Source organism: Balaenoptera musculus, chromosome 11 (assembly GCF_009873245.2).
Source record: "Balaenoptera musculus isolate JJ_BM4_2016_0621 chromosome 11, mBalMus1.pri.v3, whole genome shotgun sequence".
Lineage (NCBI taxonomy): Eukaryota > Metazoa > Chordata > Mammalia > Artiodactyla > Balaenopteridae > Balaenoptera > Balaenoptera musculus.
Window position 1 is genome coordinate 56,567,548 of NC_045795.1, and position 24,735 is coordinate 56,592,282.

At 54.4% G+C, this 24,735-nt stretch overlaps 1 protein-coding gene across 3 annotated transcripts; it reads left to right on the forward strand.

Moving 5' to 3' along the window:
- The first annotated feature begins 249 nt into the window (after positions 1–249).
- Positions 250–24,735, forward strand: ACVR2B (activin A receptor type 2B). Of its 3 annotated transcripts, none has more exons than XM_036867657.1 (11): positions 250–454; positions 18,326–18,533; positions 18,845–18,954; positions 19,107–19,258; positions 19,341–19,484; positions 19,981–20,124; positions 20,450–20,598; positions 22,038–22,152; positions 22,709–22,847; positions 22,941–23,071; positions 24,422–24,735. In XM_036867657.1, exons 1-11 carry the CDS (start codon positions 403–405, stop codon positions 24,614–24,616), a joined length of 1,539 nt encoding a protein of 512 aa, XP_036723552.1. In that variant the 5' UTR covers positions 250–402; the 3' UTR covers positions 24,617–24,735. The 3 variants fall into 3 exon arrangements, with proteins under 3 accessions (XP_036723552.1, XP_036723550.1, XP_036723551.1); XM_036867655.1 differs by lacking the exon at positions 250–454 and adding an exon at positions 5,192–5,369; XM_036867656.1 differs by lacking the exon at positions 250–454 and adding an exon at positions 5,192–5,369 and having other exon boundaries at positions 19,131–19,258.

Below are 24,735 nucleotides of genomic sequence, written 5' to 3' on the forward strand. Positions count from 1 at the left end.
CATTTTGGACTCGGTTCAGCTCCCCTCCCCCCACCCCTCCCCCCGTTCATGGCCCCTCCGGACTCGGCCCCTGCGCCCCGGGCCCGGGCCCAGCCCCGCCGCGCTATGCCTGAGTCGGGCGCGCCCCGGCCTGCGCCCCGCCGCCGCCCCCCGGCCCCCGCGTCGCCCCGGAGCCCGGGCCGAAGCCTGCGTCGTCCGCAGTGGCCCTGAGCCCGGCCCCGCCGTCCGGCCCTTGGAGCCTGCACGCTGCCCGGGGACGAAGGCTCGGGAAGCGCGCGGGGAACAAGACCGAAGGAAGGAGCGGGAAGGAGAGCGCAGCCGCCGCCGGGCCCTGCGCGCCCCGGGAGCGCCGCGCGGCCCTGCCCGCGGGCTCCGGGTGTCCGCGGGGCGGCGCCGCGGAACATGACGGCGCCCTGGGCGGCCCTCGCCCTCCTCTGGGGATCGCTGTGCGCCGGTAAGGACGGGGCGCGGCGTGGGGGGCGCGGGGCGGCTTCTGGCGCCGTGCGGTGTTTACCAACAAAGGGCGGGCCCGCGGCCTCCTCGCCGCACCACCTGTACCCAGCTTGCATCTCCCGGGGCGGGGACGGGGGGCGCGCGGGGCGCCCTGCTCGCTGATCTTGGGGGCATGATCTTGCCTGTGCGGTGGTCTGCGGGGCTCCGGTTCGCGGAGGCGACCCCAGGGTCGGGGTTCAGGCTACACGGGTGCGTGGAACCGAGGGAGAGTGAGAGAAAATCCCAAGCTTGAGGAAGGTGGCCAAGCGGGGCGGTCAGATCTAATACGGGGGTAGCGGGATTGTAGGTGCAGCAGTGGCTGGGGGCAGGATTGCTTGATCCTCAGAGCCACTAGGTGTAGCGAAGCGACGCGGGCCGCTTCACACAGCCCGGAGGAGTCCCTTGCACCCCATCCCAGCAGCGTCTGCGTGGTGTTCCCCCGGAGGCGCGCCGTTGGCGCCAGCTCCTACCTGCGCCCGCTTTCCCTGCGGCGCCCCGGGACGCGAGGTGCGGACACCCCGAGGGACTGCTTTGTTTTGGCCTCCTGGGAGGGGAGGTGGGGCGAGAAGACAAACCAACAGGTCCCTATTCGTTCTGGCCTCCGGGAAGCACGTGGCGGGGGTGGGTGACCCTCGCGGCCAGCGCTCGGCTCGCGTGCGGGTGTTTGAGGGTGTGTGGTTGCGGGTGTATAAACGCGGAGTTCCGCTGGGAGACCGCTTTTCCCCCAGGCCGAAGCACTGATTTTCCTCTTCTAGCGGTGCTGGGACGCGCCCTACTCCAGTGTGCGCGCAGGGACGGGCTCCGCGCTCGGCTCCGGACGGCTCTGGGCAGCCCTGGGAAGCGTGGGGAGCCGCGCATTAAAGCTCCAGGGAGCAGCCCGGGGCGGTCTCAGAGGCGGGTGTGCGGCAGCCCGGGAGCCTGGTCCTGCGCGTCTTTGTTCCCAGCCCCCATTACACATGCAGCGCGGGTCCCCAGCCGCCCGCGGTGGCAGCAGCGTAGAGTCTGGGAAACCCGCGAAGGGCGGGGCCGGGCGTGCAGGGGCGGGGCTGGGATCCCCCGGCTGCTGCGTGGGTGGGGAACGCGCATCTCCATCTCATCCCCACTCGCGCTCTACGCGCCTCCTTTGCAGTGTAGCAGGGTTTAGCTGTCTGCACCGAAGGCAAGTGAGTTCTCCGAGTGGGGCTTTGGAGCTGCGTAGCCTGAGTGCAGCGACCAGAGGACAGAGACCCCTTATTGGTACCTGGGCACAATATGGAAGGGGTGTCATGGGTCTTTTGGAGCTATTTCCTGTGTCGTAGATGCAGAGAGTTGGTGGTGTTGAACCTGTTCCTTTCTCTGCCTTTTAAGTGCTGCTTTGAGGTGCTTCTCCCCAAGAATGAGATCTCTGAAGTGAAAGGAAGGCGTTGGCCTCTAGAGGGAAGGGCTGCAGCCAGACGACTTACTAGGCACGCAGCAGCTCACCTGACTGTCTCTGGATCCCTCCTGGAGGTGCTGGGCTTTTCCAAGACCATGTCTGCAGAGGGGGCCTCCTCCCAGGACAAGGACAGCCTCAGACCAAAACCCTCTCCCTAATTATCTCCGTCTGGCTTGGCCAGTCTCAGGTCCCTCCCTGATTATGTGGGGCAGGGTGGGATTGGGCCCCTGGAAGGACTGTATTTCCCTCCTCTTCCCTGGCTTGGGCAGTGCTCAGCAGTGCACCTTGCAACGTGGGGCAGCCAGAGTTAGGACAGAGTCCACCAACCTGTGTTCCTGCCCTGGAGGAAAGTGGGGGTCACTGGGTGTTTCTAGCGGTGACACCAGCCAGTCCTTTGGTGGCCACTGCCCTGACTTGTGAAGAACTATGGGAAGAGCCTCGACAGGCCCAGGTGGGAGCAGAGCTGGCCCTCCTGTTCCTTTGACTTCCTTGATACCCTTCCTTCAAGTTCCTGGCTTGCTGTTTAGAAGTACCCACACCCCCTGCAGCACACAGTGCCCTTGTAGAAGGAAGATCTAGAACAGCACTGTCCAACAGAAATATAGTGTGAACCACACATATAACTTTAAATTTTTCTGGTAGTTATGTTAATAAAAGGAAAAAGAAACAGGTGTGTCTCAGTCTCCTTGGGCTGATTGTGTGACTTAAACAACAACTTGTTTTCTCACAGTGTGGAGACTGGAAGTCTGAGGTCAGGGTGCCAGCATGGTCAGGTTTTGGTGAGGGTCCTCTTCCTGGCTTGCAGATGGCTGCCTTCTCACTGCATCCTCACATGGGCTTACCTGGTGCTTGGGGTGGGGAGGTGGGGGGATTGTGGGGGTTTTTTCCCTCTTCCACTAACCCCATCATGGGGGCTCCACCCTCATGAACCAGTCTAACCCTTTGCAAAGGCCCCATCTCCAAATACCATCACATTGGGCATTAGGGTTTCAACCTACGAATTTTGAGGGGACGCATTCAGTCCGTGACAAGGTCAAATTAACTTTAATGGTATATTTTATTTAACCTAATGTATATAAAATAATCATTTCAACTTGTAATCAGTATTAAAACAGACATTCTCCATTTTTTGTACTGTCATAAAAATCCACTGTGTATTTCATACTTACAGAACATCTCAGTTCAGACTTTGCACATTTCAGATGCTCAGTAGTCTCATTTGGCTAGTGGCTACCGTATTGGATGGTGCAGGCCTAAAAGAAAAGGCAGAATTGATGCTGCAATAATGGTACAGGGTACTTGTTACAAGATCAGTGTTAGTTAGTTTTGCACGTCTTCTGTATTCTGTGCCTGGCCCAGTGTCCTTGGGAAACAAGTCATTTGGCTCTTACCTTGCAGTGGATATCCCGGACACACATCTGTGTATCCCGCAAGAACTCCTGACATCTGTCTCTGTACTTGGGGTTTAGATCAGGGCCTGTGGGTTGGAGAGTGTTCTGAGTGAAATGTCAGGAGCCATTGGCTGGGGAGGAGGACCTGATTCCTGTCTGTCACATTGGGAAGTGCAGGCCTTGACTGCTCCAAGCTGTCGTCATAGGCGGGCTTCTCTCTGACCCAAAGATACTGTCCATTTCCTCAGGGGAGAAGTGTGTGTGGAATGAGTGAAGTGACTCTCAGGCCCAGTGTAGTGGTAGGTGTCAAGGACACGGACCACAGAGTCATGGGCTGTTGGTGCCCTTCCCCGGGGAAGGGTGTCCTCTGCTACCTGTCCTTGTACCTGCTAAGAATTCCAGACTCTGCCCTGGCTGGCTGGCTGGGCTGCCCTTTGGGAGGAGTGGGCACCCTCCTCAGCTCTTAGAGATGCTTCCAAGGTAGATGATGTAAGAAACTCACCCAGACTCCCTGGCTCTCCACCTGGGTGAAGACATAAGATCTGGAACCCCATGGCCTCCCACAGCTTGGGTGGGCTGCTGTGGTGCACTACTCTGCAGGGTCTTTCTGGGCATCTCAATTCCCAAATAGCACCTGGACTTCCCCTGGCACTTCGCCTAAGGAACTTCCTTTCTAGGGAGCCCAGTGAAGAGTGCCCATCCTACACCATGGGCCCCTTTGAGAATCTGATGAAAGCTGTGGACCCTTCCCCCCCAGAAAATAAATGCAAATAAGAAAGAGAACCCATGTGAGAGTATGCACATACTTTGTGCACACTCACTGTTTGTACTGATACCATCTAATTATGGCCCCCTGGATTGGACTCCGTGAAGGCCTGTCTGCCCTGGTTGCCCTGCCCATTGTATCAGTCCTGGCCGGGGGCTGTGCACTGGGCAAGTTCCCACACTGCTGCCTCCACCTACCCTGTTCTAGCCACTGGGCATGACTTCTCCTTTACTTCTGCCTTTTGTGACCCTGCCCAGTGTTCACATGCCAGCCCTGATCCACCCCCCACCCCCCACCCCCCATCCCCGCCCCTTCCTTCAGGAAGCCCTCCCCTGAGTGCCTGTGTATTCCTACCTGGGAGCTTAGGGTAGTGCAAGTGAGGACCGAGAGACATCAGGTCAGAGTTTAGATCTACTTGCAGATACTGGCCTGTTACCAGGGCCTGGGATCTGGGGGCTTAGGTCGGGGGGAGCTGGTCTGGGGAATAGTTTTGAGAATGACACTGGGTAGACAGCCCTCAGGCAGGATCCTGGCTGGCTAGACCTCATTCTAGAGCAGCGTTTCTCAGCCTTGACACTGTTGACAATTTGGACCCCATGATTCTCTGGTGTGTGTGTGTGTGGGGGGGAGGGCATCTTGTGCATTGTAGGATGTTTAGCAGTATCCCTTGGCCTCTACCCGCTAAATGCTAGTAGCACTTCCAATCGCGAAAACCGAAAATGCTCTGAGTGGAGGGGGCACAAATCACCTGATTGAGAACCTGATCTAGAATGTTCTCATGCCTTTGAAGGGACAGAGAGTTGTGGGCGGTGGGGTTAATGGCTAATACCACCCCCCGCCGCACCCCCCCCCCCATCGGATTCAGGGTGGGAGGTTGGATCCTCAAAAGCCTAGGAGATTCCTGCTTCAGCCTCAGGGTTTGGTTCGAACTCTTGGTTCGGGAGTCCTGGCCACCGAGGAGAGAATCCTGGCGTCCTTGAGTTTTCTCAGAAGTGGTTCGGGTTTCAGGGAGGCGGCGATTGTGGGTGGCTGGGCAGCCTGCCTGCCGCCCCCGCCCACCACCCTGACCGCGCCGCCAGGTTCGCAGCGCGCCTCGCCCGAGGGCCCGGGGCCTCTGCGCCGCGCGGCGCCCCTGTGCGCGCACCTGGCAGCCGACGCGGGCCTAGCGGAGCGCCGGGCATGCCCTCCCCGGCGAGCCCAGCAAGCGGGCTGGCCGCCGGGCGCCCTGGGGAGGCGGCGGCGCCGCCCTGGGCCTGGAGCTCCGAGCCCGTGGACCCTGGGGCGGGGGCGCCGCCTCTCCCCAAAGGTACAGGTGCGCGGCTCCACCCTGGCCGGGGGGAGGTGCGGTAGACTGCACGGCCGGAGACGGGACTGCGCCCGCACCGCGCGGGCCCAGACCCGGGGGTTGATCTCTACCGGCGCCTGTTGGTTGTGCTTGGCAGGCTGGCAGCCCCTGTTCGTCCTCCGCTCCTCCCCCCACCTACTCGTGGCTCGGCTGGGGAGCTTTATGGGGTCTCCTCTCTGATCTTGAACTCGGCAAAACACAGCTTGCTGAACTGGCAACGGATTACAGACGCTTCTTAGAGTAGGAGGAAGCATTCCCAAAAGCTTCAGTTTCCAAGTTCTCAATGTCGCTGGTGGGTGAAGTGCTTATTTTAAAGGTTTTTTGTTTGTTTGTTTGTTTGCTGGGGTTAAGACTCTGCTTCCATCTCTTTTGGAGTCTTTCCAAACTGGACTTTGTTGCCATCTCAGGATTCTTTATTTTTTTTCCCTTCCCTTCCATTCTGTCACCTGTTCTTTGTTCCGGAATAGACACCCACCCCCTTGTTTGGGGCTTCCTTTTCGGCCTTTCTCCACCAGACTCAGAGGCCTGCCATCCCAGCCCCAGAGGTGCCTGGTCCTTGAGGTCCTGGCGGTGCTGCTTCTGGATGCCTAGGTTGTTGGGTGGGGGCGGGGATGGGGGAGAGTAGAGGCTGCTGCCCTCTTCTGAGTCTGTTTTTAAAGTTTCTCAGTGCTGTTTTTGTCTGAGACAATGGTAGGTACTGGAAACCGACTGGTAACGCAGGCTGAGATTGTTTGGGGGTCAGCTGTGCCTCCCCTGGCCCAGGATCAGTCATGGCTTCCCGCATTTGGACAGCCCCATGCCTGGCCCTGGTTATCCCAGTCTGGCTGTACACATACATGTGCCTTTTTCGAACTCTCTCAGGGACTGGCAGCCCTAGCTGGGTGTTTTCATTCATGGGCACGTGATTGCTGGGACTGGGGGTTGGAAAGGAAGCCTGCCCCAGTGGGCGCATGTGACTCCTCCCAGGGGCCTTCTAGGGGCTGGGCCTGCCACTCAGTGGGACTTCTCCTCTGCCTGGTTTCTGGGCTGGAGCTGAGGCGTTCTGTGAGGTGAGCGCATGTTCTTGTTTGCAAACGTTTCTCTGCCGACTATTTCAGTTCCACTCTGACAACCAAGGAGGCTAAAATTAGTTCTGGGGAAGGAAGAGGAAGGCTGCTTGGAAACCCAAGCCCTTGGCTGGAGGATGGAGGAGGCTGCTTCCTGGGGCTTGGGCCCAGCATTTCGGAAGATGTGACCAGACAGCTGTTGTCTGTCCATCTGAGGAGAGGGAGGGGCCCCTGCTTACCTCCTAGACCTGAACCAGTGAAAACAGGAGGCTGACCTGGAAGCTGACGCTCTTGAGTGTTGATGCCAGGATGTTTTTTCCTTCTGGCTTGCATAGTGATGCACAGTGTTTTTAGGTATGAGGACAATGCCTCTTAACGTCCAGTGTCATTGACAGCCCTCCTTCCCCCTTCCTCCTCATTGATTCAGAAAGCATGCATGAGTTCTCAGAGCCTTGGGCTGGCAATCATGGGTTAAGAAACCCTTACTTTATATCCTGTTTGGGAATTTCCTTCTTACCCAAGTTTTACATTCCCTTCAGGTGCTCACAAGCCAGGCAGACCAGGGCCTTCCTTGGAACTGCTGGCTTGGGTGGGAGTGGGAGTGGGAGTTAGAGGAGAGCCCTGTGGTCCAGGCCTCATAAGTAGAGCCCTTTGTGCCCTGAGGGCAGAGGGGATCAGGGTTCATCTGCTGCTGGGGCTTAGAAAATAGAGGGTCAGAAAAGTTAGGTGAATTCTGGTTTCCCTTCCCACCTGGCTGGCCCCTCCTGTGAACCCGCTACCTGAGAGTGGGTCCTGCAGGACTACGTGGGGGAGCAGAGCCAGGGCAATGCGGTCCTGTCTCCCCTACCATGAAAAACCCCTCCCAAGTCTGCCCTCATCCAGGGGTCTCCTGGTTAGCCACCCTGGCATATAGTTGAGTGGTGGTCACATTGGCCATAACTTCTTTTCCCATTTAAAATTTTATTAATTTTTAGTTTTACAAGTAATACATATGGATTCAGTTGCAGAAATTTAGATATTACAGATAAAACCGGGGTCTCTTTTACCAGCCTGGTCCGCCGTCTGAGTCCTCCTCCAGAAGTGAGCCTTCTCAGGTTGGTGGATAGCTTCTAGACGCTTGACATATGTATCTATAGAAGTACTTAGAGAAATAAAGCTTTTTTTTTTTTTTAACCTAAAATGGTATTACTCTTTTTCAAACATTTAACTGAAATATAAAATATGTATAGGATAGCGTAATTATCATAAGTGACAGCTTGAGGAATTTTCACAAACTGAATATGCTGATGTAATCAGCATCCAGATCGAGAATCAGAAATTTACCGGCCTCTCCCCAAGCAAGCCCTCTCTTGCTCCATTCCAGTCTCTACCCCTAAACCCCTAAGGGTAACCACTATCCCAACTTCTAACAGCGTATGTTATTTTGGACTGTCATTGTGCTTTAAATGAATGAAATGTTACAGGATGAACTGCTTTATGTCCATCTTTTGCTCACCATGTTTTGTGACTTGCATCCGTGTTGTCGCGTGTCATGGCCTTTTTTTTTAAGCTGTGTCGTGCGGCATGTGGGATCTTAGTTCCCCCAACCAGATGTTGAACCCATGAACCCTGCATTGGAAGCGCAGAGTCTTAACCACTGGACTGCCAGGGAAGTCCCTGTCATGGCTTTTTAAACTCAGAGATCTGTTCTGGCAATCTTTTTAATGTATATGGATCTACCTCAGTCTTTTTATTTATTTATTTACTTTTACTTATTTATTTTTGGCCGTGTTGGGTCGTCATCGCTGCACTTGGACTTTCTCTAGTTGCGGTGAGCGGAGGCTGCTCTTCATGGCGGTGCACGGGCTTCTCATTGCCGTGGCTTCTCTTGTTGCTGAGCACAGGCTCTAGGCGTGCTGGCTTCAGTAGTTGTGGCTCACGGGCTCTAGAGCACAGGCTCAGTAGTTGTGGCGCATGGGCTTAGTTGCTTCACGGCATGTGGGATCTTCCCGGACCAGGGCTCGAACCCGTGTCCCCTGCATTGGCAGGTGGATTCTTAACCACTGCGCCACCAGGGAAGCCCCAGGACATGTGTATTTTAAATTTTGATAGATATCGAGAAACGATTATACATGGTTATACTGTGTCGTGGTGGTGGTGGTGATGGTGGTGGTGTGTGTGTCCTGCGTAATGTTAGATTATAGAGGTTGGAAATAGCCCACCTGATGAAGGGTGCCCGGACAGGGAGGGTGCTTACTTCCACTGACCTGGTATCTGAGGAGCGCCAGAGAGGCTGCTTCCCATGTCTGAGGCTCCTGGTTACTGTGCCGACAAAGGGGAGGTGGCAGTGGACTAGCCAGGATATGGTCTGGGTTTGGGGTGGGTGTGCATGTGTGTGTCTGTGTGTGCTCACTAGCTAGGCTCCATGCTGCCTCCACCTCTCAGAGAGACTGAGGCTCTTGCTGAAGGTTGTGGGGAGCAGGGCTATACTGGTGCACCCTGTGTGTTTGACAAGCTCTGGGCATGGAAGGATCCTGATGTCACGTGTGATGATAATGGTGGTAGGAGGTATGGGAGAAACTTGTAAAAGAATTATTTTAGAGTCTGCTGAGGGGCTTTTCACACCAGAAAGGGTTCTGGTGAGCTTCAGTTCCTGGCTGAGCATGTGCCTTGTTCCCTTGCACGATCTTCTGCCTTGACTGGCTGAAGAATTAAAGAAGACAATTTGAGATGACTTGTTCTCCAAAGCCCCTGCTTTCCTAGTCCCTTCTTCAGTGTGCTCTCTACTCTTTCACTACTATTTTACTGGGATTCCTTGTGTAAGCCCACATGTCAGGCCCTGCTCGTGGAGTCAGGTGGAAGTGGGTTAAGGGTACTGTTTCCAGTGTAAGTGATGTCCCAGCCAGCTTTCCCACATTGTACAGGTGATGTGCACTGTCTGTGTATTAATCGGCTTAGGCTTCTATACCATGGAATACCACGGACTGGGTGGCTTAAACAACAGATATTAGTTTTCACAGTTCTGGAGGCTTGAAGTCCAAGACCAAGGTGCTGTCAGGATTGGTTCTTGGTGAGTCCTTTCTCCTTGGCTTGCAGACAGCTGCCTTCTTGCTGTGTCCTCACACAGCCTTCTCTCTGGGTGTGTACACTCCTGGTGTCTCTTCTTCTTCTTATAAGGACATCAGTCTTGTTAGGTTAGGGCCCCACCCATATGGCCTTAATTGACCTTGATTGCCTCTTTAGAGACCTTATTTCCTAGGACAGTCACATTGGCGGTTATGAATTTTGGAGGGGGACACAATTCAGTTCATAAGAGTCTGAAATAATAAAGTTGGTTGAAAGTGAATTTTCCTCTTGAATTACACTTTGGAATGGAAGTTACTTTTTTCAGGACTCTGCTTTGGGGTCAGTGTTCTTCTCGATTAACACTTTCTAAGGACAGTCTTATCTCTACACTGGTATCTCAGTTGTTGTGTTTGTGTAGAGGTATCCCCTTTGGGTATTATATATGGTCCTGAAAATATATCTAAAACCTGGGTTAAAAGTAGATATGGAGATTTCCTCTTTTGATGATCAGGACCAACCCTCTTTCTGAAAGCACCTGAAAAGATGGACAAACTGAGAAAACATCTCTGGTTGAAAGCATTGTACAGCTATCTCTCAATGCTGAGACCTACCAGGCCAGAATATGTGTGAGAACAGAGGCCTTGGGTGGTGACTTTTACATTTGGGTCTGTTTTCAGCTCCATATGGGCAGCTGAGAAGCTGAGCCTTGCATTTGATAGACTTGGGCTAGGAAGACAGGAATTGGAGTTCTAAAGAGAGGGTGGGTATAGTGAGCCCCTCTTTTTGGGTTGGGACCCCAAAGATGTAGAGGTGAGGGGGAGCCAAAAGAAGACAAACTCTAAAGTGGGATGAAGATGTTAGATGGTGGAAATCATGTTGCTTCTCAGCTTTCTCCACAGCCAGATTAGGAGTCTGTGTGATCAGTGGCCACTTGTGTATATTTGCTTTCCAACTTCAGAACTTCATTTCTGTGGTGCTTTCCCGTTCTTTTTGTCCTTATGGGTTTATGCCTTAAAAACCTTTTCTTTGCTATGGTTTTATAGTGGGGTTACAGGAGAGAGCAAAAATAACATTTGTGTATAATCCTTGCCCTTTACCTGGAAGCTCTCTCACCACTGTCCTTCAGGAATGATGGGCCCTGGAGAAAGGCAAGTGTTTCAGAGAATGGCCCTGGACCCACACCTTGTTCCATGGATGGTGCCAAGGAATCGTTTACAAAGTTCGACGTTGGAAGTGGCTTGAGGTGACCTAGCTTGATTCCTTGTTCCTAGGCTGATAGAGCTCCTTTCGTCACCCTTGGAGATTGCTCCTGAACTTCCATTTCTGGCAATAATAGTGAACAAAACAGCTGAAAAACCTCTTCATACAAGACACATAGAAATGCTGGATAAAGTATAACAAATATCCTTTTTAAATGTATATGCATGATTGCATGTATAACAAAGTAAGGAACAAGCAAGAGTGGGCTGGAAGCTAGAGCTGTACCGCTTCACTGGTTAAAGCTGCTTTTCCCTGGGGGACTTTGCCTCTCTCCATAATTTAGAGATGTGGGTTTAGTAGCAGTGTGTGAGGCACAGGATATAAGATGTGGAATTGAGACTGAGGCTCTCACATGATAAGACTTCCACAGCGTTATTCATTCAGTGAAAGTATGGACTAGAGGGAACATTCTTCTGCTGATAAAGGGAATAGATAATAAAACTGTTGGTTGGTGGGGAGTGGGTAGTTTCACTTGAGAATTTGTAACCATAGGTCTGTGCTTCCATGAGCTTGGAGTTGGAGTTTATACAATCTGTGTTTCCTGGGAGTTGAGTAATTAAAGTGATTCCAGATTGGTAATGTCCTAGAGAATTTGGCAGAAGCAAAAATATAAATTATCTCTGGAAGTTTGCCCCCTCAAACTTGGCTTCACTTTTTATTCCCACAGAAAAGGCCCCCACTGAACACAAACTCTGTATCCAAAAACAGAATCCAAAATTCCAAAACACACAGGGAAACAAGATACCATGAGTGAAATCATCAAAAGTAACAAGTGGCAGAAATAGATGTTCAGGAAGTTAAATTATGGAATTAGAAGTGAGGGATTTGGAAGTATGACAAAGAACAGAAGTATCAAAATTGACCAAGAAGGTTTTTTTAAAAATAAAACTTCTAGGGACTTCCCTGGTGGCGCAGTGGATAGGAATCTGCCTGCCAGTGCAGGGGACCCGGGTTCGATCCCTATCTGGGAAGATCCCACATTCCGTGGAGCAACTAAGCCTGTGAGCCACAACTGCTGAGCCTGCGTGCCACAGCTACTGAAGCCTGCGTGCCCTAGAGCCTGTGCTCCGCAGCAAGAGAAGCCACCACAGTGAGAAGCCTGCACACTGCAAAGAAGAGTAGCCCCCACTCGCCACAACTAGAGAAAACCCACGCGCAGAAATGGAGACCCAATGCAGCCAGAAAAAAAAAAAATAGAACTTCTAGAAATAAAAAAATAGATTAATTGAATTTATAAATTAAATAGAAGAACTAAACAGATTAGACCCAGCTAAAGAGAAAATTAATGAATTGGAAGTTAGACCTGTAGAATTATCTGTAATGGTGCTTAGACACAGAATTGAAAAATATGAAAGCAGAGTTAAGAGACTGGGAATGGTCTGATACTTGTAATAGGAATTTCAGAATCATAGAATAGGGAGATGCAATATTCAAATTGATAAAAGCCAAGAATTTTTCAGAATTGGTGAAAGACATGAATCATCAGATTAAAAGCAGATTCTTCCAAGCAGTACAAAGAAATTTAAACATGGACTTAGACACATAGCTTATAGTGAAACTGCAGGAAGCAGATCTAAGAAAGCAGCCAGAGGGAAAAGACAGAATATGTACAAAGTTAAACTAATAGTAGACGTTTCAGCAATAATGGTGGAAGCCAGAAGACAGTGGAATAATATTTTCAAAATGCTGAGAGAAAATAACTCAACCTAAAAGTTTATGTTCTTCTGAACTGTCAGTGAGGAAAAAGAACAAACTAACATTTTCAGAAAGATGAACAAAGGCTTCTGTACCAAAAGATCTTTACTGAAGGAAGATGTTCTTCAGGAAGGACAGTGGTCCTAGAAGGAAGAGTGGAGATCTTCCTTCTAAGAAGGGTGAGCAGACAAGCTGGAGAATGTATGGACTAATAAGAAAATGTTGGGCTTCCCTGGTGGTGCAGTGGTTAAGAATCCGCCTGCCAATGCAGGGGACACGGGTTCGAGCCCTGGTCTGGGAAGATCCCACATGCCACAGAGCAACTAAGCTCTTGCGCCACAACTACTGAGCCTGCGCTCTAGAGCCCGCGAGCCACAACTACTGAGCCTGTGTGCCACAACTACTGAAGCCCACACGCCTAGAGCCCGTGCTCTGCAACAAGAGAAGCCACCGCAATGAGAAGCCCGTGCACTGCAACGAAGAGTAGCCCCCGCTCACTGCAACCAGAGAAAAACCTGCTCGCAGCAACAAAGACCCAATGCAGCCAAGAATAAAGTTAAATTAAATTAAAAAAAAAAAAAAGAAAATGCTGCTTTATAAAACACAACTAATATCTGCTTTGGGAGGCGGATAAGAAGAACAACTGATTAAATGTGGAACACAGATATTATGTTAAACTAATTTAATGTAAGTTGGAAGGAGGTAATTGGAGTTAGAACAATTAAGTTCCAATGAGGGATGGAAGAGATGTTGATTAACTTCAGGCTTTTAGCATAAATGTACATATTAAAACTTAAAGGCTAGCTTATAATAGGATAGAAATAGGGTGCATTACTTCCAGACCAGAAGTGGCTGAAATAATGGAATTTAAAAAGATAATCCAAGGTGGTAGCAGTAGAGAAAAAACAAATTTAAACATACTGGTAATCATAAATGTAACAGGAGTCAATTCTAGGATCAAAGACAGTGTTAGATTGAGTTGGGATAAAAAAAGATACAGACAGATTTAAAATAAAAGTTGGAAAAAGATAAACTGGGAAAATACTACAAGAAATGTCATATAGCTATGTTAGTGTCACATAAAGTAGACTTTCTGGCAAAGAGCAAACAAATAAATGAAGGGGGTTACTATGTAGTAAGAAACGTTTTATTGGAATATGTAAAAAATTTCTGTAACCCAAAGGAAAAGCAGCCCAGCAGAAAAATGGGAATGGATGCGAACAGGCAGTTCTCAGAAGGGGCTGATGAACACAAGCATGATCGTTCTCACAAGCAGTCAGGAAATGTGGATCAAAACCATGATGTACGATTTCACCCTGACCAGGTGCGCACGTATCAGGGGCTGACGGCGTGGCTCAGTGGGGCTGGAGTCTGTTGGGCACATAAATTGGTGCATCCACTTGGGAGAACAGTGTGACTGTATCCAGTGAGTTGGAGATGCTCATCCTTATGTCCCATATCTCTAACGTGTGGCTGTATTCCCTAGAGAAATGCACGCTCATGAGCACCAGAAAACAGGCAAAAGAGGATTCGGGAGGGTTCACAGTGGCAGTGCTTAAGTCAGCAAGTGTTGTAAATGACCTAAAGGTCCAACAGGAGGATGGACACTTAGGTTGTGGTCAGGCCATGCAGTGGACTGTTCTGTAGCACTGAGAATAAAGGTCGCAGAGCATGTAAAGGGCATGTACTCTAGAGCCAGGCTGCCTGGTTTCAAAACCTGGTTTTGACACTTAACAAGTAACTTGGGTAGAGTTATCCTCTTGTGTGAAAGAAGTTCAAAGATAAACGTAGGCACGTTTAGGATTCTTTTCTGCCTCTTGTATGTATGTGCCATTCCACCGTTGCATGCCCACACACACGTGTGTGTGTGTGTGTCTGTCTATCTCGTGCTCTAGCCCTCCCCTTCGCCCACCCCCTCACCTCCATTTAGGTTCCCTTGATCCCCCCCCCCCACGGGCCATCCTCACTGGTCGTGGGAAGATGGTGAAGATGCTCCTGCGTGGATCGGGGGAGGTGGAGTCATAAACTTGGATACAGACACTGTGGCAGGGAGCCCTCACCTTCAGGACCCTTGGCTCCTCTGGAGGAACCTGCGGGCACAGCAGGTGCTCAGCTGACGGCAGGACCCCCTGAGGGGGCAGGGCTAGGGGAGCCTGAAGCAGGGCCTCCCGGGAAGAAAGCCTGGCCACTGTGTGTGGGGGGGGCTGCCCCTCCTCTCTGGGCAGACCTGGAGGCTGGACCATGAGGGAGAAGGCTGGGCTCGCCTTGTGTGGCCACATCTCGGGCGTGGCGGCTCCTGGGGGGGTGCGCTGGTGCAAGGGGCCTGAGGTGGATGTGGTGGTGGCTGGCATTGCATTCTCACCACTCTACAGTGTAGGTGGGCTGCGCCCACAGGGAGGCGGGGGCTGCCAAGGGGCCTCCAGGAGCCAGGGGCAGGGTGCAGTGGCCCACTGGCTACTGGGGTCCGCGCTACCTCTGGGAGATGTTGGCTGAGCTAGATGCACCCCAAGGCCAGAGCTCGGGGGACCCCAGGGGAGGCGTGGCCCCTCTAGCTCCAAACCCTCCCACCAAGGCTCTGCCTCACCTCTTCATCCCTCTTCCTCTCCCCACTGGATTTTCCCCTTGTCTCCCCAGTGCAAGTCGGGTACATCCAGAGTCAGCTGGCCTGGGAAATAGACCTCAAGTGTCAAAGCCCATCATTTAGGTTCATCCCGCTCCTGGAATGTGGGTTCTGAGTGGAATCTGCATGTGCTCTTTCTTTCGGTGGTGGTGCGTGTCCAGGAGCGGGGTTTCTCTGTTCTGCCTGGACTGGGGGCTAGGGGAGCCCTGGGGGCATCTTTCTGCCGAGGGGTAGGCCCCTTGGAACGTAAGGACGGCCTGCTGGGGACACTGACGCTGGTAGACCTGGTTCCTTCGGAGGCTGCCGGTTGGGCTGGCTGGTGCTCAGGGTAGTGAGCCCCTCGCCCCGGCGTGTGGGGGGAGGGTCCCCACAGGGCTCTGAGGCAGCGCGTGAGAGGGGGCACAGCTTCCTCGCCTGCCAGGATGGGCGAGTGGGCTGGGGTCGGGGAGCCTCCTCTGCAGGGGGCCCCGGCTCTGTGAGTGTGGGCAGGAACCCTGTGTCTGTTAAAAGGCGGAGGTGGCCTTGTGGTTGGAGTGTTGCCAGAGGCTATAAATAGCTGAGTGTGTGCAGAAGCGGAGTGCCAGGGAGGAGGGGGAATCCCTCTCCAGCTGGCAGCAGAGGCTGGGTGTGGTGAGGGGGGGCATGGAGTCTCCCAGTCTCCCCTGGTCCCCCTGGGGCTCTGAATGCAAAGCTCTTGCAGGTTGGGTGTGCACACTCCCAGCCTGACAGGGCAGGGGGCTTGTGCTGTGACGAAATGGCATAGGCAGCAGGGGGGGTCAGGCTCGAATATAACAGCGAACGTGCCAGGCATTGTGCTAACCAGCGTTAAAATGCATTAACTCATCTCGCTCTTGGAACAGCCAAGGAAGTAGGTTCTGTTATCATCCCCTTTTCATGAGTGGGGAAATGGAGGCACGGGGTGGCTGGATCACTTGCCAGTAAGCATCAGAACCAGGACTTGAATGGGGTCAAGGGCGCCTTTTGTTTTCAGTTGGTCTGTAGGAGGATCTTGTCAGGTGGGGGTCCAGTGTCATCCTGAACCCTTGGGTTCTACCTGGAGCCTTGAGATTTGGACTTCCCAGCCCTGACCACCTGGGTCCTGGCCACACGGTAGTGGCCAGAGGGGTCTCTGCCTGATCAGCAGCTTGGAGAGAGGAGCTGGGCCAGCCTTGGGCCATTCCTGATGTCTGGTGGCCTCTCTTGTTCGGGCTCCTTGCCTTATACAGGGGGTGGGGGCTTGTTGTCTGAGCGGAGATGGAAGCTCCCCTGAGGACCCTAGGGCTTGGGCTGCAGGCTGAGGCCATCCCTTCTGTTTTCCCCTCTCTTCAGAATCCTGCTCTAGCCAGGAGATAGCTCTGTCCTTCTGTCTGACCGTTGGTCCTTCCTTCCTTCCATACATCCATCCTTCTATCCGGTCTGTGTCTGGAACTGGTTCTAGCACTCAAGACAGTCAAGGCTTCTGCAGTTAAAGCATCAGCTTTGCAGTCCTGTGGGGGAAGCCTGACATTTAAAAAGCAGTTGTCAAGCACATTTGTAATGATTTGTCTCTTTCTTTCTTTTTTTTTTTTTTTTTTAATTATTTCTTTTTTTTATTTTTGGCTGTGTTGGGTCTTCGTTGCTGCGTGTGGGCTCTCTCTAGCTGCGGCGAGCAGGGGCCACTCTTCGTTGTGCTACACGGGCTTCTCATCACGGTGGTCTCTCCCGTTGGGGAGCATGGTCTCCAGGTGCACAGGCTTCAGCAGTTGTGGCACGCAGGCTCAGCAGTTGTGGCTCGCGGCTCTACAGTGTAGGCTCAGTAGTTGTGGCGCATGGGCTTAGTTACTCAGCGGCATGTGGGATCTTCCCAGACCAGGGATCGAACCCGTGTCCCCTGCATTGGCAGGCGGATTCCCAACCACTGTGCCACCAGGGAAGTCCCTGTTTTGTTTCTTACATGAGTGTTCGTTATGTTATTTTCTCTGGGGAGTTATCTTTGGTTACATTATTTTTATACTTTTTGAATGTCTGAAATAATCCTTTAAACAACAACAGGCAATTAGTCAAGGGCGATAAATTAGGTAATGGAAGAAGCACAAAGGCCTGTGGAAGTAGAGAGAGAAGAGCCAAAATATAAAGGAGAAAGTTGGGAGCATCTTGCAGCCAGAGGTGGTAACTTGTGCTAAGCCCAGAAGCCCAGCTTGGGGGTCTGCCCCACAGGTCAAGTCTCCCGGGACCCCCACTGAAATTGCTGCTGTGGATGCAGTGGGCCCCCTGTGCACTCTGGACTCGGGGCTTTGAGAGCACAGCCACCGAATGCTGCGGCAGGTGGGCAGGAGCCTGTGGGCATTGTCGGCACCAGCCTAGGCCCTGCCACTGGTGCTCACTTAGCCTTTGGTCTCCGAGATCCACCCCATCCTCTCAGCCCTGCCTCTCACTAGTGGAGCTGCTCTGAGACAAGGCAGAGACAGCGGCAGGAAGCTGCCCTCCTATTTTCTCAGATGTGGTCCCTGAGGTCTGCATCAGAACCACCCGAGACAGAGGGGGATGGTTAAAAACATAGATCCAGGGACTTCCCTAGTGGCGCAGTGGTTAAGACTCCGCGCTCCCAATGCAGGGGGCCCGGGTTCGATCCCTGGTCAGGGAACTAGATCCCACATGCATGCCGCGACTAAGAGTTCTCATGCCACAGCTAAGGAGCCTGCCTGCCGCAACTAAGACCTGGTGCAACCAAATAAATAAATTAAATGAATAAAATTTAAAAAAAAACAAAAAATAAAAAATGTAGATCCTGCCCCCACTCCAAATGGATGGGTCTGGGCAGGGCCCAGGAATATGCATTCTTTAAACAAATTTATTTGGTTGGACGGGGTCTTAGTTGCGGCAGGCAGGCTCCTTAGTTGCAGCACGTGGGCTCCTTAGTTGTGGCATGTGAACTCTTGGTTGCGGCATGCGTGTGGGATCTGGTTCCCTGACCAGGGATCGAACCAGGGCCCCCTGCACTGGGAGCACGGAGTCTCAGCCACTGCGCCACCAGGGACATCCCAGGGATGTGCATTTTTAGCACCCCCCTCCCGCCCCACCCGGACGACACAGTGATTCTGACCGTGCCCTGGGGTTTTGAGGGCCCCTCCATTCATTGCTGCTGCTGCTGCAGGGAAGCAGCCCCCCTCCCACCCAGGAGCCCCCCACTGTGCATCTGGCTGTCAGTCTGGCACCCTGCCTCCCTCGTGGGCCTGGGGCTACTCGGCAGCAGCTCTCTCCCCCGGGCACAGGTTCCGGGCGCGGGGAGGCCGAGACGCGGGAGTGCATCTACTACAACGCCAACTGGGAGCTGGAGCGCACCAACCAGAGCGGCCTGGAGCGCTGCGAGGGCGAGCAGGACAAGCGGCTGCACTGCTACGCCTCCTGGCGCAACAGCTCAGGCACCATCGAGCTGGTCAAGAAGGGCTGCTGGCTGGACGATTTCAACTGCTACGACAGGTGCCAGTGCCGCTGGGGCTGGGTGTCTGGAGCCAAGGCGGGGACACACGGGCTCTCGTGGCAGCCTGGGCGAGCAGGGGTGGTGCTGGGTCCCTGCCCCCGTTGTGAGGTCCCCAGGAGGGCTCTGGGTGCACGTCCACCCTCTGTTGTCCCTCCTGACCCTGGGTCCCGCTTTAGGGGAAGTGGGCTCACGCTCTCCCCCCGCCCCCCGCCTGGTTCCCTGTGGGGTCCTCTGTGGGGAGGGGTTTGGCTGGGCCGCCCCAGGGAGTCTGTCCCTCACCTGAGGAGCGGATGGGAAACTGTTCCTCCAGGCAGGAGTGCGTGGCCACCGAGGAGAACCCCCAGGTGTACTTCTGCTGCTGTGAAGGCAACTTCTGCAACGAGCGCTTCACCCACCTGCCCGAGGCGGGCGGCCCGGAAGGTGAGGGGGGGAGCGATGTGGGCCGGCCTTGGCCCCCCACCGACCGCTCGGCTCCTCCGTGGGGTGGGGATTAGCCGCAGGGCTCTCTGGTCTGGCCCTGGAGGTGTGCGGGTAGGCGGGCTGTGTGACGCCGGGCTCCGTGTGTCCCCCAGTCACGTACGAGCCACCCCCGACAGCCCCTACCCTGCTCACTGTGCTGGCCTACTCGCTGCTGCCCATCGGGGGCCTCTCCCTCATTGTCCTGCTGGCCTTCTGGATGTACCGGCATCGCAAGCCCCCCTATGGCCACGTGGACATCCATGAGGTGAGATGGGGCTGGCTTGGGGCCGGGCAGGGTAGAGGTGGGGAGGCCAGGCCAGATCCTCTTAAGCCCTCGATCCCCCCAGGACCCTGGACCTCCACCCCCATCCCCTCTGGTGGGCCTGAAGCCACTGCAGTTGCTGGAGATCAAGGCTCGGGGGCGCTTTGGCTGTGTTTGGAAGGCACAACTCATGAACGACTTTGTGGCTGTCAAGATCTTCCCACTCCAGGTGCGTGTGTGCCTGCGGGGCCCAAGCTCTCTGCCCCAGGGCAGTCCACGTCTTGTACAGCTGGGATGAGAGAGGAGTGGGCCCCATTGGGGGTGGTGACATTCACCGTGGGCCTAGGGGAGGGCTTTGCAAAACTTTGATTTGCAAAACCTCAATCCAGTCTGGTTTTCAGGGTTTTGTTTTGACATCAGGTTCTGCTTAGAGGCCCTAGACACCAGGCTACCCCGAGCAGTTGCCTGGGACACTTGGCAAAGCCAGGCCTGCTCTGCTTCTCACTGGTGGGTGGTCCTGGGCTCCTCACTTCTGTCTCTGGACCTCAGTGGCCCCCTTTGTAAATCAGGTGCTGGCCTTAGTGATCTCAGGGGTCACTGTTGGTCTGTGGTCCTGGGCCCGGCTCAGTCCTGCTCCACCTCCCTCACGGGGGCTGAGGTTGGGGGTAGTGGGAAGCTGCAGGGTGGCGTGGCTGCGGTGGGGTTCAGCCGCATCCCTGCCTCAGGACAAGCAGTCGTGGCAGAGTGAACGGGAGATCTTCAGCACACCTGGCATGAAGCATGAGAATCTGCTGCAGTTCATTGCCGCTGAGAAGCGAGGCTCAAACCTGGAGGTGGAGCTGTGGCTCATCACGGCCTTCCACGACAAGGTGAGCCACACCCTGTGGACCCTGCTCCCACGGGAGGTGACCGTGGGCCCCACTGGCCTTCCCCCGAGGTCACCCTTCATGGGTGTGGACATGAGGGTCTGCAATAAGAACCCCTCGCCCTGGGATCAGTTCTTACGAATGGGAGTAGTGACTTCATGATTATCACTCTCTGACGACACCCCCTTCCCAACCCCTCCTGGCCTCATGAATTCCAGCATCCCGGGGTCGGGGGTGGGAAGCCCAGCCAGTGGTCCATGGAGATGGCCCTCCCGGGGCTGGGCTGGATCCTGTCCTCCTGTGCCCAGAGTCTGTCTGTTCCCTCTAGGGCTCCCTCACGGATTACCTCAAGGGGAACATCATCACATGGAATGAACTGTGTCACGTGGCAGAGACAATGTCAAGAGGCCTCTCATACCTACACGAGGACGTGCCCTGGTGCCGTGGCGAGGGCCACAAACCGTCTATTGCCCACAGGTACCTGGGTTAGCAGTTGCCCTCTCTGCGCTTGACCTGGAGCTGCAGAGAGGGTTGGAGGGTGAGAGCAGGGCCTGGGGGTCGCAGCTTCATAAACGTGGTTAGCTGCTCTGTGGTGTGTCAGAGGCAACCGCACAAAACCCTGTGCCCACCTGACTCTTCCCCTGCCTTCTGCCCACGTCCCCTGCAGGCTGTGGCCTCGCAAGTCAGTTCTCTGGTGCCCTCCAGTGGCCGCAGGAGGAAGTGCCGACTGCTGACTGTAACTTTGGAGAGTTGGTTTAGCAGGTCTCAAACTTTATGGTTAGGATCCCTTTACACTCTTGTGGGTTATGTGTGTTGATATTTGCTGTATTAGAGCACACATATTCCATTAACTGTCAGAGTGATGACGTGTGTGTGTAACCTCTGGAAAACTCTATATTCTTGGGAGAATGAGCTTAAAAAAAGGCAAATAACGGATTATTATGAAAAGAATGCTGACCTTGCAGATCCCCTGAAACAGTCTCGGGGATTCACTGGGGTTCTTGGATGGCGCTTGGAGAGCCACTGTGCTACCTTCTCATCACAGTGGCAGGCACTGCTCTAAGCACTTAGAAACACCAAGTCATTTCAGCCTCATTACTGCCCTGCGAGATAGGTACTGTTTCTCCCTGCCCCTCTTACAGGTGAAGGAACAGTGGCGCAGAGAAGTAGACCTAGTGTAGTGTGGCTCTGTGGCTGTGAGGGAGGGAGTGAGCCTCGAATTCCAGGGTTCAAAGCTGAAGGGCCCCGATGGTAATAACATGAATGACATAGGAGGTTGACTGTATGAAATTGCCATTGTTGTAGGTCTAAAACGGTTGAATGTCGACTCTTCCATATGGTTCCACCTAACGGTAGTGCATAGTAAGTGTGCCAGGGGTGGCCCTAAACATTCGTGCATCGGTTTAGCCCTCACGGCAAGGCTGAGACAGGCGCGGGGAGACTGAGGACCTGCTAGGGAGGGGCCGGGCCGAGCGCAGCCTCAGCACCCGCGCCGCGCTCCCACAGCGGCTCGAGCCTCGGGGGCCTGCTCAGAACCCAGGCCAGTTCACTGAAACTTCTCTTTTCACTCACATCCCAGATAGTGTAAATTCTTCCCAGAAAACTCGCATCCCTGGCTGCTATGCGCCCTCCTCAAGCCCTCTGAGAACGTGAGGGCTGGCCTTCGATGCTGGGCACCGGGCTGGGGTCAGTGTTGCAGCTCTGGCGGGAGTGCAGTTCTGGATTCTCACACCAGTGGAGGGAGGGTCCTAAAGCTGCCTGCCCGTGTGGCTTCATGGAACTCCACCCTGGCGCAGACCCTGCTCCCCACGGGTGGGATGGCCTGGCCTGGGGTTTCTGGGAGTTAAGGTGGGAGGCCAGGAGCAGGGTCAGTTGGACCACATGTTCGACTCTGTCTCAGTCCACTGTCTCCGCAGGGACTTTAAGAGCAAGAATGTATTGCTGAAGAGTGACCTCACGGCCGTGCTGGCTGACTTCGGCCTGGCTGTTCGGTTTGAGCCAGGGAAACCTCCGGGGGACACTCATGGGCAGGTGACGAGCCTCAGGGGGTGCAAGACGTGGGGGCACAGGGCTTTCGTTTCACCAGTGGGGAGAGCGAGGCCTGGAGGGTGGCGTGGTTTCCCGGGCCAGCCAGTGAGAAACAGATTTCCCTTCTTCTTTCAGTTGTAATTATTAAACAAGATAAAAATAAGATAAATAAGAGTATACTAAGAATCCAAACCAGAAACCTAGAAAAAGTAACCTAAGGTTTAGCCTGAGCAAATCATCCTAAAACAACGGCTATTACTATTTTTAAGTATTCTCCCCCTTTTGCTTTTGGCGTGCGTCTCAGTGAAGTACACGTCATCTGTGCAGCCCCTCGTGGTGCTGATGGAGGCAGCAGTTCATGGTAGATTACTGCTGTCTCGAATGACGCTTTACAGTAGTCATTACTTCATGACCCCGGGGCCCCCCGGGGATGTGGTGCGTCTGGGACGGCCGTCATTGTTGATGGCCCTGCTGTGCACACGGCTGTAGCTCCTGTGTCCAGCTGTGCGTGCATTTGTGCGTGGTCGGTGACCGCAGACCCTCCCCTGTCCCCGTGCAGGTGGGCACACGGCGGTACATGGCCCCTGAGGTGCTTGAGGGAGCCATCAACTTCCAGAGAGACGCCTTTTTGCGCATCGACATGTACGCCATGGGCCTGGTGCTGTGGGAGCTCGTGTCCCGCTGCAAAGCTGCCGATGGTGAGCGGGACGGGAGCCCTGAGCATTCTGGGTGTGGGGGGGGGCGGGGCTGGGCGCTAGGGTGACCCCGCCGGGCTCTCTCTCCGCCCCCAGGACCTGTGGACGAGTACATGCTGCCTTTTGAGGAAGAGATTGGCCAGCACCCGTCACTGGAGGAGCTGCAGGAGGTGGTCGTGCACAAGAAGATGCGGCCTGCCATCAAGGATCACTGGCTGAAACACCCGGTGAGGGGCCTGGGGGGCAGAGAGGGCAGCCCCTCCCGTGTGTGGCAGGGTCAGAGAGGGGGCTCAGGCAGCGGGACAGCCCCTCCGCCCCTGCCTGGCCAGAGGCCACTTAGTGCAGTGCCTCCCAACCACCAGGGGAGCGTCTGGGGAGGTTAGTGCTTTGCCGGGAGGCGGCTCTGGTTTTGGCCGCAGAGAGCGATGGGGCCTGACAGCTCCGTCAGAGCCCTGGTTGCCCCCGTGGAGCACTGGTGCAGTGGAGCCCACTGGCCCTGGGCCTGACGCATGTGGGTTGGAATCCTGGATCTGCCGGTCAGTAGCTGGGTGACTTCCGGCAAATTGCTTTATTTCTCTGAGCCTTTGTCTCCTCAGGGTAGTAATAGATTGAAGGAGTTACTGTACATCACCGGGCAGGACACCTATCACATAAGTGCTTAACAGGGCTTAGCTCTGTGGCATCTGGGCCCCTCCAGTCTGGAGATACTGTACAAAAGACCCCAGCTGTGTAAATCATTACCTTTCTTGGAAGGATATTTGCCTCCAGCTCCATTGAGTCCTTCCCCCTGCTACCCAAGGGTTAATTCAGAAGAGGGACATCCTTGGGGCCAGTGGGAGCTAGCACTTTCACCATATGGTCTGGGGTCGAGCTGCGGAGGCCAAGTTCAGCTGCCATGCTGCTCCCTGGAGCCCAGAGCTGAAAATGGAGAAAACTTAGGCATCAGGAGAGGGAAGCTGGGCCAGGAACTTACCTTCTGCCTCAGACCTCCTCAGTCTCCCAGGGCAGAGAAACTGGGGTTGCCAGTCCAATCCCCTGATGAGGAGCAGATCCAGAGAGGTCTGAGTGTGTCCCGGTGCTGAGCAGGCCGGATTGCTCCTGGGTGTGGGCATTTTGCCCATCCTGCTGCCTTTCCCAGCTCCACACAGTTGGTTCCAGCACAGGGTGTCACGCCACGTTCCCTGGACTCCGGGGAGGTGTCCAGGGCTGTGGGGGACAGGGTGGGATGAAGCCTTCCTCTTTTCCCACTGTGACTGCACTTTGGGCCCTTATGTGGTTTGGGCTTGGCCTAATAAGATTTCGTTTGAATATCACTGCTCCGCGGCAGCAGCCATGTCTGCCCCCGGAGGGCCCTGGGTTCCCCTGCTTCCTACGTTGAGGTTCAGTGGACCCTTCGTCCGCGCTGTGGAGGAGGCCCGTGGCCTCAGGCTGGTGACTGTCGGGAGGGGAGTTTCCCTCAGACCCCTGCACATGGGCTCGTGGCTCTCCCCGGTCCTCAGGAACATCGTCAGGTTTGCTTGTCCTCAGTGAGGGCCACCAGCAAGGGCATCTGTTTCCTCTCTCCCGCTGGTGTGCAGGGCCTGGCCCAGCTCTGCGTGACCATCGAGGAGTGCTGGGACCACGACGCAGAGGCTCGTCTGTCCGCGGGCTGCGTGGAGGAGCGGGTGTCCCTGATCCGGAGGTCTGTCAATGGCACTACCTCGGACTGTCTTGTCTCCCTGGTGACCTCCGTCACCAATGTGGACCTGCCCCCGAAGGAGTCGAGCATCTAAGCCCAGGACATGAGTGGATCTCCAGACTCAGTGGATCTGAAGAGGAAAGGAAAAAAAAAAAGTTGTGTTTTGTTTTGGAAATCCCATAATACCAACAAACACGTAAAATGCAGCTGCTA

What these genes read in the sequence shown, in the direction of transcription:
- ACVR2B (XM_036867655.1), top strand. Translation starts at nt 5,243, where the DNA reads ATGCCCTCCCCGGCGAGCCCAGCAAGCGGGCTGGCCGCCGGGCGCCCT. An exon ending in CGAGGCGGGCGGCCCGGAAG is followed by an intron (nt 18,955 to 19,106) that starts GTGAGGGGGGGA and finishes TGTGTCCCCCAG; the next exon opens with TCACGTACGAGCCACCCCCG. An exon ending in TCAAGATCTTCCCACTCCAG is followed by an intron (nt 19,485 to 19,980) that starts GTGCGTGTGTGC and finishes TCCCTGCCTCAG; the next exon opens with GACAAGCAGTCGTGGCAGAG.